This window comes from Gorilla gorilla, chromosome 6 (genome assembly GCF_029281585.2).
Source record: "Gorilla gorilla gorilla isolate KB3781 chromosome 6, NHGRI_mGorGor1-v2.1_pri, whole genome shotgun sequence".
Taxonomy (NCBI): Eukaryota; Metazoa; Chordata; class Mammalia; order Primates; family Hominidae; genus Gorilla; species Gorilla gorilla.
The window spans coordinates 42,594,952-42,608,736 of record NC_073230.2 but is presented as its reverse complement, the minus strand read 5'-3'; the positions used below and the strand labels follow the sequence as shown (position 1 = coordinate 42,608,736).

The window sequence follows — 13,785 nt, the reverse complement described above, 5'->3', positions numbered from 1 at the left end:
CTGGAAACCAGCATTCTCAGCAAACTATCACAAGGACAAAAAATCAAACACCGCATGTTCTCACTCACAGGTGGGAATTGAACAATGAGAACACTTGGACACAGGAAGGGGAACATCACACACCGGGGCCTGTCGTGGGGTGGGGGGAGGGGGGAGGGATAGCATTAGGAGATATACCTAATGTAAATGATGAGTTAATGGGTGCAGCACACCAACATGGCACATGCATACATATGTAACAAGCCTGCACGTTGTGCAGGTGTACCCTAGAACTTAAAGTATAATAAAAACATATATATATAAACATATATATATATAAATCATGAGGCATCTCTGTTTCAAAGATGATAAGATAATGCAAGAATATATTGCATCTTATCTAATTATAATGTGCTATTTTAATTGTCAATTAATCATAGATTAAATTATCAACCTAACTGCTTTAAGTTATTGTCATTAGTTAGTATACAGCTAAAATGTGACTCAAATAACCATTCAAAATAATGAGGTCAAAATAAGTGACCACTGTTACAGAAGCTGTAAAAACATGAAAACATCCATGATTCTATTCAACTGTACATAAAACTAAGTGTCATGATTTCCCTCTTATACACAAATCTACTCCTCTCCTTAGTAGGAGTAGATACATAATGATTTAGGCAACTATCTCTCAGTTAACTAATGAACCTAAAACATGTATTACTGTTTAATAATTACTAACATATCACTTGATGACAAAGAAACCAAGCGAGCAAAATATTAATTGGAAGTATTGGCAAAAATAGCAATTACTTTTGCACCAACCTAAAAATACTCACGAGTGCACTATAGGATGGCTGGTCTAGAACATAATAAAGGAACATTTGTTTAAGCATGTGGTGTGTTTTTGATGCTTTACAAGCATTAATTCATTCAATCATACCATCAGTAAGACAAATATAACTGTCTTCATTTTTCAGATGAGAAAATTAATCCTAGAGTGGCTCAATTACCAGCTCAAGGTCATACATTGGTAATCTTCCTATATGAGTCCCCTGTGTAAAAGATTTAGAGCAGCACATGGCACACAGTTAATTTTATGTGTTTACTAAACATATGAATCATAAAATATATCCTGCTTCTTTTTTTCTTTAACATTATATCATGACTATTTTCCTATATCATTAAATATCCATACAAAATGACTTTAGTGGCTGTAATGCTTCATTATATGAATATTTCATAACTTAGTGTTTGATACTGAGGCCACTTCTATTTTTTAACGATATAAATAATAGCACGATGAACATTCTTATAAAAAGATTAATTTTTTCAATGATAAAAATGACCAGATTTGTACTTTCATGGGCTAGACCATGGGTAAGAGCATTTTGTATCCCACCAGGACACCAAGTGATGCAAAAGGCAATTGGAAACTCCAGAAAAAACAAACTGACCAAAAAGAAAAACAATAGCTCCACTTCACTTATTGTTCCAAAAAACATTAAAACAGTCATATTTTAAAATAAGGTGCTTTATTTTGAGTTTGCCTAGCCATTCAAGAATATATTCTTATCAACCACAGTAAATACTTTGTATTTTAAATGCAGTATTGGACAGATAGAATTTATTAGCTGTTAAAACTTGGGCAAATAACTACATCCTGATGCTTGATTTAAAATTTGCATACAGTTATTGCATGAATTCAGTGAGAAAACATTTTGAGCACCAAACACAATGCCAGGAATGTAGAAATGCTCCTTGAAAAAAATCTCCCAAAACAAAAAATGAGCAGTAGTAGCACTTACTGAATTTAACTGAGTGAAAAGATAAATAGTACTGTCAGTTAAGTGCTCTAGACCTTCAGAAAAAGCATAATTAATATGGACTGGAGAAATGGGCTGGGGCTTGGAAGATGACAGCATTCAGATGGGCAGGGAGAAAAGGATGTAAAAGCCAAGGGATGGCTTTTCCACATGAATAAAGGAATTCAGCAGTTATGATGTCTCAGGCTGTGGACTTCACCTGAAATGACTGAGATGGAAGATTTTGTGCCCGAGGAAGTGGGAAATTAAAGTTGAAAAGGTATATTGGGCAAATATTGAAGGCATTGGTGAGCAAGCCTAGGACTTGATTTGTGGGCCACGAACATTTTTGTGCTGTGTTGCATCAGGAAAAATTAACCTGGCCACAATGAGCCATGCTTTAGACTGGTCAGTTAGGATATGGGAGTTCAATTTGATCCATCATCAAACAGATGGCAAGTGAAGCGGTGTGGGCTCCAGCATGTGGCCCGTGACAGAGGACATGGAAAATGTCAGTGGCCCCAGTGCATCTGTGCCAGCCGCTTTGGCCTCTTGTAGCGCTGCGCGGTGACTGGGAGCTAAGCGCTCCCCTCTTAGTTGGTCCTGGCTGGTGTTGAAAGCGTTTGAGCACACCGCTCCTAGGGCCGATGACTTCTGAGGAACCTTATTGGAAAAGCATTTTGCTCTCAGATTCAGTAAACGCTGTTCCGTGCCAAGGAAGTGGCGTCAACCTGAGGCTCTGGGATCAGACCCACCGGACTCAGGCCGGCTCTGCCACGTGTTGCCCGCAGTCTCGGCCCGTTCCCTCCGCGCTGGCAACGGGCACTGACTGTCCGATACCTCAGCGATCGTAGAGACGTTCCTAATGCCGGGCGCACCACTGGCGGGCCAGCGGTTCCGTTGGCTTCCCTGACACACTTCCTACAGTCATTTCTTTCAGCTGAGATCTCCCCCTTTAATACCTCGTTAATTAACGTGTAACCTTTTGGTTAAAATGTCAGAGCTAAGACTAAACCCGAAGAAAAGAATGAAACCACGGGAAGTTCTTTAGACTTAGTCGCCAGCAAGGTTATGGCCCGAAGCGGTGCAGGGGAGGCGCGCCGGGAAGCTACTGGCAGAGCTGTGCGCACTGGGGGTGCTGCAAGCGCTGGGGAGAGTGTGGAGAGGCTGCGTGGAGCTGCGCGCTCGGGGTGGGAGCTGCACTCCCAATGAAGCGCGTGAAGGGCAAGCGGTGATGGGTTCTGCGCCAGTGGGGCTGGGAGCGTGTCGGGGGCTGTACGTGGGGCTGCGCGCAAGGTGAGAACTGCGCATGTGGGCTTGGGGACTGCCCGCACCGAAGGCTGCAGGCGCTGGGGAGGGTGTGGGGGGCTGTGCGTGGGGCTGCCCTCACCGGAAGCTGCACGCTCGGGGAAGCGCGGAGGCGGGGGTGCTGCGCGCTGCTGGGGAGCACTTGGGGGAACACGCAAGGACTGCCCGCGCGAATGGCTTCGAACGCATGCGCCCCACCCTACATTTCACAGTCGCCATGACGACCGGGAGGTCCGCTCGTCAACGGCTCGTCAACGGCTGCGGGGACAAGTCCGTTGAGGCTGCCAGGCGAGTCAGGCCTTTCTGGACCTCGCCTGACTCGGCTGGGCTGTGCCTGAAATTGACCCAGCTCCACTAGGGATTATGAAGAAACAAGGAGTAAGCCCAAAGCCGCTGCAATCTTCCCGCCCCAGCTCGTCTAAGCGGCCGTGTGGGGCCTCCCCCGCCCGGGAGCGGGAGGTGGAAAAGTCGGCCCTAGGCGGCGGGAAACTGCCAGGGGGCGCCAGGAGGTCTTCCCCGGGGAGGATCCCAAATCTGAAAAAGCGAAAAGGCTTGGAGCTAAAGGTGGTGGCCAAGACCCTTCTCGGCCCCTTCCAGTTCGTCCGTAATTCCCTGGCGCAGCTCCGGGAAGAGGTGCACGAACTGCAGGCGCGGTGGTTCCCCAGCAGAACCACTGTCAGCATCGGTAAGGAGAGGGCAGGAGAGCCTTAGGAGGGAGCCGCATGGCGCTTTTCTTGAGTCTTGAAGGAGATGAGTTTAACAAGCAAGGGTTTGTGGGTGCCTAGTAGGAAATAATAGCAAGGTCCGAGTAGAAAGAAGTTGGCCAAAAATCTTGTCATTGAACCAGGGGAGAGAGAGAGATGGGGAGTATATTGGTTTGAAGGGCTGTCAGATCGCAGAGAGTGTTTTAAGGTCTAGGAGTTTTAAAGGCTGAGGGGAGGGATCAAGGGAAGAGGATGAGATTAAGATTCCAAGAGAGGAAATAATTAGTGGAGCAAGTCTTGGAATATTTGGAGGGGTAGAGTTAAAGGCACAAATTTGAGAAGCTAACTGTGGAAAAGAGGAGAGAGAATTCCTTTTCTGAGATGGCAGGGAGTAGAAAAGCGAGAATTACTATATGGAGAAATGTTAAAGTGGAGATAAAAGAAGTCGGGAGTGCTGGCGTCTAATGGTCTTTGTTTCAGTGAAGTATGAGGCTGGGTCACCTTCAGAGGTGAGATTGATAGGATGCCGGGGTCCGGGGGACATGCTTCTGTCACAGCTTGGAAAGGGCATGTGATAAGCCCTTCAAGCATTTAGAATACTGGCATCGTTACACCATATCATTTTTTTTCAGATGTGGTATGTGGGTTAAGGGAGGGAGTGAGAGACACAGAAAGATTTTGAGCATCTTTGGAAAGCTGGATGAATTTGGTAGTATATTTGACCTTTTCCTTATATATCATCTGAAGAGTTTTTGCCAGTGTATATAATTGTTAGGAGAATTAGAAATAGGATACAAATATAGTTGAACAGGATAGTCTCTGTATATTTTAAAATTAATGAAGCCTAATAAACAGTTAATGAGCATCTTTACAACCATTTAAAGTTTTCAACCTTTTAAAAATTATAGCAACCGTGCTTGCAGACAGTCCAAAAATACACCATGGGCCATACTTTGCCTATCCTGGTATAAAACAAGTAAATCTTCCGAGAAGTGTTTAAGATAAGCCCAGGACAGTTAGTAATATAGGAAAAGATCTGGGTAAGCATAGTTGAGAATTTCAACATTGCAATTTTTTAATTTTTAAAAATTTAATTTCTTCAATAATTATTGAATTAATTTGCATTTATTTTGTTAGCCAAGTGAAGTAAGTTTTGAATTTTTAAGAGGCTATTATTGGTGGTTTATAAGATGACTTGCCAAGTATATTTGGGATAACCATAAGAAATACCATTATAAAATCTCAGAAGCGAGGTAGGACTTCTGGAATAGCCAAGGAAATGCACTCCTCCATGATGACAATGAAAATACTTGGAAAATTATCAAAATCATTTTCTTCAAAACTTTGGAAATTAACCAAAGGTTTACAACAATCTAAAGGGCATTAATTCAAGAAAAGCTGCTGAACCTCTCCAAGAACAGCAAAGTTTGTGATGTTTTAACTTGTTCTATTCCCCACTCTTCTCTCTCCAGGGGAATTGAAAACAAGCAATTCCCCAACCAAACAGGGGCACAGGCTGTGTTTGCAGCTCCTGTAAAAGCTCCATACCCAGAGCAGTGTCTCCCAGCTCCCAGGTGAAGTCTTATGTATACATGGGGCGTTGGCACAGGTGACTCCAGACTAGTCTCCTAGGCCATCTAGTAGCTCCTAGGTCTGGGCTCTTGCAAAGAGCTTGCAATTCATCAAGGGTTGAGCTGCACATTGGGGCTTTTAGATGTGCTGCTGAGGAAGTGATTTCCTGCATTTAATCATCTTCTGATGAATGCTAGAGAAACTGATCTAGAGTGGCTCCTCTTGGTTAGAACTAGCTGAAGCATACTGCATATACTTACTTCTTTTAAAAATTGCATATAAAGGGATAGAAAATAATACTGAAAAAAACACAAAAAAGGTCACAATCTTCCATAATTCCATCACTCTTACCAATTACCTGAAGTAAAAAAACCCTCTCAAGTTTCTCCCTTTGCTTGTTGAGCCCTGCTGCAGAGAGGTAAGCTCTGTTCAGAATTTGTTTTGTGTCCTGGATTTTTTCCTATGCTCATAGAGACAGGATTAGCTGGCTGTCTTCCTTTGTGTGCTATCTTTCTAGACATGTAAAATAATACATTTAAAATACTTGTTTTAGTGGTATTTTATAATAAAGCAGCTATTAATAACTGTCCTTTTTTTCTTTATTCCAGCCGTCTTTGTGGCAATTCTACATCGGTAAGATTTAGTTTCAGTTTGAAATATTTAAAAACATTTGAATTAAAAATCGCCATCACTCTTTGCATACAGTAAAACAATAACTTCTGGCTATATTTGTAGAACATCTTTATGTGCACCAATTTATACATGTATTTTGCTTTTTTACAAACCTCATATGTGAAACAGCATTTACAAAATAGATGCATTAGGGGAATAGTAACTTACGAATTAAAATATTTTTGCTTTACCAAATAATTCACCACACGTTTCTTTAAATATCTAGCTTTTCTAGTGTATTTTGCATGTGTAGTTCATTTAAAACATTCCTTTATTTTATGGTAATTATATGTTGCTAGTGAAATAACTTTTTTTTGAGGCAGAGTCTTGCTCTGTCTCCCAGGCTGGAGTGCAGTGGCGTGACCTTGACTCACTGCAACCTCTGCCCAGGCACAAGTGATCCTCGTGCCTCAGCCTTCCAAGTAGCTGGGATTACAGGTGTGCACCACCACACCCAGCCAATTTGTTGTATTTTTGGTGGAGACAAGGTTTCACCATGTTGGCCAGGCTGGTGTCAAACTCCTGGCCTCAAATGATCCACCTGCCTCGGCCTCCCAAAGTGTTGGGATTACAGGCATGAGCCACCACGCTCAGCCAGTGAAATAACTTTGGTGATAAAGTTTTACTAACACCCGCCAATTGGAAATCAGGTAAAAAAGAAGATAAAGATTCTGCAGTGGTTATATGGTTAAATGGCTCTGAGTCTTTCAGTGTGCAAGTCTGTGTACATTATTTTACAAAAGTGTTTATAAAAATTTGTAAAATAATATTTCCTTCTGGAATATTTTCTTTTTACCTGTGCTCAGTGATTTCTACCCTTGGAAGGTATGAGATCTGCCCCTATGTTCTGTTGACACAGTGCTGCTCTAGACATTTAGTCTGCAGGGAGCTTTTGATGTTAGAACTGAGGCTGCAATGGTAGGGAATATTCCTGCAGTTTTGGGTAACCTGGCATATGGCCTACATGTAAAGAAGGGTTAGTGGAAAACAGGGTTAATATATGGAACTTTGCTTTATTTTCAACTTCACTGGAAAGTACTGACTACATAAGTTAGCTATAGCATAATTGTTGGCCACAGCTAATTTTGTTTATCACATATGCTCCTTTCTTCACTGCCTACAGCTGCTGAGTTTCACTACGAAAAGGTCTTCAAGTACACACCTGTATTCTTTGGCACTTGAAAGTTGATCCTTTATGTGATATTATACTTATTCTAAGTCTGCTTTGATCTAAGGTAATTTTATTTAAAATTATATTCTGAACCCTTTTCAACAGTTATGGAGGTATTTCCCAAGGCTGGTACATTAGAATCACTTGAAACTTAAAAAACAAACACTAACCTGCCTCTGTTCTGATTTAGAGGCCTGGGATGGAAGGAAGGGTGAAACAAGCCACAAGAATTTTAGATATACAATTAAGGTGTTTTTTTTGTTTGTTTGTTTTTTTGAGACAGAGTCCTCTATCTGACTCCCAGGCTGGAGTGCAGTGGCATGATCTCTGCTCACTGCAACCTCCACCTCCTGGGTTCAAGAAATTCTTCTGCCTCAGCCTCCCTAGCAGCCAGGATTACAGACATGCACTACCATGGCTGGCTAATTTTTGTGTTTTTAGTAGAGACGGGGTTTCACCATGTTGGCAAGGGTGGTCTCGAACTCCTCACCTCAAGTGATCTGCCCGCCTCGGGCTCGGGCTCCCGAAGTGCTGGAATTACAGGCAGGAGCCAACGCACCCGGCCACAATTAAGCTTAAAAACCACTGAGTTAAGGAATTTCAGGTGTGTGCCATACTGGATTATAAATGCCTAAAAACATACAAGTTAGTAGGCAAATTATAAAATTAATATTATAACAATTTATTATTTTCTTTTTTATGGCTTTCTTATTGCTTATTTTACTGTTAGTTTTGAAACTTGTTCTTATTGTAATATGATACTTCATTTTTTTCTAGGTTACATTTAGTAACACTTTTTGAAAATGATCGTCATTTCTCTCACCTCTCTTTTGGAACGGGAGATGACTTTTCGCACTGAAATGGTTAGATTTCTTCTAACGAATTAATTTGTGGTTTAAGAATAGCAAGACTATGAGGTAGAAATGTATTAGGAATTGAAATGAACTTTTGGTGAATTGCACTGTTTCATAAGCTATAACCCAGGTTTATTATTTAAATAGTAAAGTGTTTGAGATTATTTTTCTGTTACTTCATTATCTCTCACCCTTTCCTAATGCAGACTTCTTTTTAAGATAATAAAGATGAATTATAATAGCTGAGGAAGGAGGACAAAGAAAGCACTGAAGAAGTGATAAAGGGGAATGAAATGAGATGTTATCAGAAATTGCTTTCTCTTTGGCTATGGTTAGGAGATCCCATGTTTTACCTGGGCCTTTTAATGATGACGATTATTATTTGGCTCTCTTTTGATTTCAAGATAATCTCTTCTAAGAGATAACTTTTGATATAATTTTTAAATAATTTTCTGTTTTTCAATACTTAATCTTTAAAATGGAGTTTTCTGCCGTACATATCTCACATAATTATTGTGAGGAGTAAGTGGGATAGCAAATGCCAAAATTGCGCAATTTTACATTTAGAAGACACCACAACCGTCCATCTTCCAGATCTGCTCACAGCTGGTCGGGGGCCTAGTGAAGCATTGAAACTGGCTCTCCTCAGTCTAGCCATTGCTTTTTGTTTAAATTATGGTAAAACTTAGATTTAAATTTGTAATAAAAAATTTCAATGTTTATCATTTAAGCGTACAATTCAGTGAGATTAAGTACATTTGTGTTGTCTTGCAACTATTACCACTGTCCACATCCAGAACTTTTTGCTATCCCAAACAGAAACTCTACCCACTAAACACTAATCACACCCAGCTCTATTTTCTGTCTCTATGATTTTGCCTATGCCAGGCCCCTCAGTCACTGCTTTTTAATTTTCATCCCTATATTGCCCCTATAAAGTTTCAAAGCATTGGATACATTAACATATGTACGACATTTGAACATTTTAAAGGTATTTCCAAAGACAGAATATAAAATATTATTAAATAAAGAGTGTAACTGTGGCAGAGTCTGGACTTTGGTGACAGATTGCTGGATTCTAATAGCAGTTCTGTGCTTTATTGTATGATGGCTAGTCAGGTCACCTCTCAGATTCTCAGTAATCTCGTCTGCTCAATAGAAATAATGCCAACCTTAGAGGGGTTTAGGGAAAATGAAGGGAGATAATGAATGGCAACACATAGCAGAATACTTAAAACAATAGCTGTTATTAGTAACTTATTTATATATTTAATATTTCCCTAAATATAGTCTTTTGCATATTAGATACCCTTTAATTGTTGTATTGCTTTGTTATCCTCCTAAGCAGAAAGGAAAATTCTTTATGAATTCATATTTTGCCAATCAACTATGAGGTAATGGCCTTTCAGACATCAGCTAAAACAGACCTGTAATTTAGTAGTTACTCGTGTTGGATGAGGCAGATATGATTATAGCATATAGCACTTTTTAGGGAGAATGCATTTTAAACATTGTGGCCCTTTTTTGCTTTTAGATTTTAGGAGCGAAAGCAAGAAATTGTTGGGGAAATAAGACACAACATGCTGTTGTTAATCCATGAATTTTAACTCAACAGCACTTTTACTATCCCAATGAAGCCTTTATTTTATATGCTGAAGTATAAGACACTAAAATAATCTGCTTTTTAGTACATAGCATTTGTGAGCAACGATAGTCAATTGACATTGAGCTTTCACTTTGCACAGAGGATTAGATGGAGCTATGAATTAAGCTAGAAGCACTGGATTCCTTGCTCGTGATGCTTATGGTCATTATATTTTATTTCCTAAGAGCATAGGAAAAAAAGTAATTTTCTATATGCAAAGTTGTACAGAGGCATGAAGGCATCCCTGTTTATGATAGAATTAATCAGATGTCAACCTTCAAGCATCTCAAATGTGGGGGATAAAACCAGATTTGGGAAAATCAAACATATACTGTCTACACATTTTAAGACATTATTAGAGAAACTCTTTAAATTGTTTGACCATCCCCTCCAACTCTTTAGTTTGAAAGCCTATAGAAAACTTGAAAGAATAGTATAGTGATCACCTGAAAATACGTGTTCTTTAAAGTCCAAGAATGCAAAATAGCGAGGAGTGATTAGGAAGTCTTATTATTAACTTTTTTTTTTTCAAAAAAAAAGTTCTAAAGAAGTGATAAAAATAAATATTTTAAAGTTTTAATTACATTGACAATATGTGCCTTTTTTTTTTTTTAAAAAAAGGGACTTTATTATTCCTACTTCAAGACCATCATTGAAGCACCTTCATTTTTGGAAGGACTGTGGATGATTATGAATGACAGGCTTACTGAATATCCTCTTGTAATTAATATGGTAAAACGCTTCCATCTTTATCCAGAGGTGAGTCATAATTTGAGACAAATAATATTTGTAGAGTGATCCTCTTTGTCAGATAAAAATAGTAAGCACAATCTTGTTAAGAAAGGGAGGGGACGTTTCAGGTTTATTAATTGTATGTATCCTTATAGTTGAGTAGAATATCATAAGTTCCTCTCTTAAAATTTAAAGACCCCAGAAACTGTTCTCTCATGAACTCGAAGAATGAACCTTAGTGTGTAAATAGTGGCCAGGGTAATAGACAAGCCAAATGGAAAAGAGATTCATGGGAGCCAAAAAGTTCTAAATAGGGATGGGCTTTTGGCTTTGAACACCTCATGGGTGAGCACGATGACCACGTGAAGGGACAGTGAGAGTGATGAGCTTTTGAATAGTGATCTTGGAGTTACGTTAGTAAAGTAAGATTTATTTAGTCACACAGCCAGAAATCTATTACTATTTTCCAACACTTAGCCTAAAAGAGTATGGTTGTTATAGTAGTCTATAAATGCTAGAAATTTGAAAAACAGAGACAAAATTAGTGAACTCAGTTTGTGAACTCAAGATAAATGCTAAATTTGACACCATGGTAAATACTACTGTTGAGTTTAAAGTTGTCTCAGAATCCAGCATATTAATGAAAAGTTACTGCTTTCTAGTCCTCTATTCATATTTTTATAGCTTTTAAAAATTATTATTCTTTAGATTTTGAAATGCTTAAAACTACAGACTTAGAACATAATATTCAAATATGTGTGATCAACCATCTAAAATAAATAAATGCTAATCTTTGTCATTTTTGCATCAGCTATTTTAAAATAATTAAAATATTATAAATACAGTTAAAATCACCTTTGTTCTGCTCCTAGTCCAACTTATACCTTTATTAAAATTTGGTGTGTGTATCCATCCAATCTGTGTTTTCAGAGATTGTTTTATTATATGCTTTAAGTCCACATAAATGATCTCATACTGAATGTGTCACTGTAGGATTTTTTTCTTCAAAATTGTATTTTTGAACTTTCTGTATATATATATTTCTTTAATTTTAACCGTTTTATGAATTGTAAAGTTTATGTATTTCCCCATCTTAATATATTATTTCCAATTTTTTGATTACAAGCAATGTAATCTAAAATGTACATTTTTGTATGGTTTTCTTCTGTATATGTGCAATATTTTTTCTAGGATATATACCTAGAAATGGAATTGTTGTTATAGAGCGTGTGCTTTTTCAGCTTTACCAGATATTGGTAAATTGCTGTCTGAAGCAAATGTGGCAGTTCACACTGCTGTCTAGAATTTTCTCATATCCTTATTAGATTTTGAATTGTCAGACCCTGTGATTTTTACTCTTATGATGGCTGTGATACGCTTTTTTGTTTTAATTTGTACCTCCCTTATTATTTATGGGGATAAATATATTTCCATGTTTAATAAACATTTGCATTTGTTCTTCTATCAACAACATATATAAATCTTTGTCACCAAATCAGCTTTTTTGAGGTATGACTTACATGTAATAAAATGTGCCAATTTTGAGTGTACCATTCTCTGAGTTTTGACAAATGTGTGAAGCTATATATCCATCACCACAACTGAGTTACAAAATATTTTCGGAACGCCAAAAAATGCTCCATTGTGGTAACTGTCTTTTCCCCCATTGAATTAATTGTCTCGGTACAATCGTTGAAAATTGGTTGACCACATTATATGTGAATCTGTTTCTGGACTCTGTTATTCTCTTGATCTATAATTATGCCAATACCACACTGTCTTGATTACTGTAACTAGAATAAATCTTGAAAGTAGATAGTTCTCCAACTTTTTCCTTTTTAAAATTGCATTTCTATCTAAATATTAGGGTCAGCTTATTAATTTCTCAAAAAAAAACCTGCTGGGATTTTGATTGGGATTATGTTGGATTTGTACATGTATTTGGGAAGAATTGACATCTTAACAATATTGAATTTTCCAATCCACGATCATGGTATAGATCTCCATTTTGTTGATTATTTTTAATTTGTCTCAGCAATGTTTTGTATTTTTTCAATGTACAGTCTTCCCCAGTACTCTTTTATTATAAATGGTATTATTTTAAAATTTTTATTTTTCCATTTTTTGTTGCTTTTGAATAGAAATATAGTTGATTTTGAATATTAACTTTGTACCTGCATCTCGATGAAGTCAGTGGTTCTAGTAGCTTGTTTGTAGAATCCTTTGGATTTTTCTATGCACGTGATGATAGAGTCTATAATTAAAAAGTTTTACTTTCCAGTAGATATACCCTAAATGTTTTTAAACAGCTTTATTGAGGTATAATTGACATATGATAGCTGGTCATATAGATGAAGTGTAAAGTTTGATTAGTTTTGCCCCACCTGCAAAACCATCACCAGTCAAGATAATGAGCACATCCCTCATCCCGAAGTTTCCCTGTGCTCCTTGGTAATCCCTCATTCCTTCGTCTCTCTTTGCCCACATCCCATCCCTAGGAAACCACTAATATTCTTTTTGTCATTATGGTTTAGTTTGCATTTTCTAGAATTTTATAGAAATAGAGACAGAGTTGTTCTGTGCCTAGGTCTTAATGTATGCAGTTGACTGAGTGATGACACAGATAGATCAGTGCCGCTAAAGAAGAATTTATGAGTAATACTTCCTTGGAGAAGAGGACAAGTCACATCACACAGAGCCACAGGAGAAAGACAGTTTGGTCAGGCAGAAGCAGGACTGAGGGTAAAGCCTAGGCCATCACTTTTATTGGGGTTTCTATGGGAAAGGCAAAACCGGGCAGAGTTTAAAAAAGAAAAGAAATAAACAAAATCAAAAGACAGTTGACAAACTGGGAGAAGATATTTGTTTGGTTTCTTTTTGTTTGTTTTGAGACAGAGTCTCACTTCATTGCCCAGGTTGAAGTGCAGTGGCATGATCTCGGCTCCCTGCAGCCTCTGCCTCCTGGGTTCAAGCGATTCTCCAGCCTCAGCCTCCGAATAGCTGGGATTACAGATGTGCACCACCATGCCTGGCTAATTTTCATATTTTTAGTAGAAACGGGGTTTCACCATGTTAGCCAGGCTGGTCTCAAACTCCTGGCCTCCAGTGATCCTCCTGCCTCGGCCTCCCAAAGTGCTGGGATTACAGGCATGAGCCACCATGCCTGGCCAGGAGAAAATATTTGTAATATATCTCACAGATAAAGGGCTGATACACCTAATATATAAAGAACTCTTAATTCTTTATATATTTAGCTTCTGGAGGCTTCAGGTGTCAATTTGGCGATGAAGAGAGCTGGAATGATGGCACTCTTATTCCTACAACAAGGAAAATAGCTGGACAA

General features: G+C 38.6%; 1 protein-coding gene across 1 annotated transcript in view; it reads left to right on the top strand.

The window, feature by feature from the left end:
- Positions 1-3,150: 3,150 nt before the first annotated feature.
- Positions 3,151-13,785, top strand: part of LOC101148570 (probable C-mannosyltransferase DPY19L2) — a 106,485-nt gene continuing 95,850 nt past the window's right edge. The window contains 5 exon segments of the mRNA XM_055347551.1: positions 3,151-3,777; positions 5,977-6,001; positions 7,989-8,039; positions 8,041-8,074; positions 10,332-10,469. Coding sequence (XP_055203526.1) covers positions 3,456-3,777; positions 5,977-6,001; positions 7,989-8,039; positions 8,041-8,074; positions 10,332-10,469 — 570 coding nt within the window. The 5' untranslated portion in view covers positions 3,151-3,455.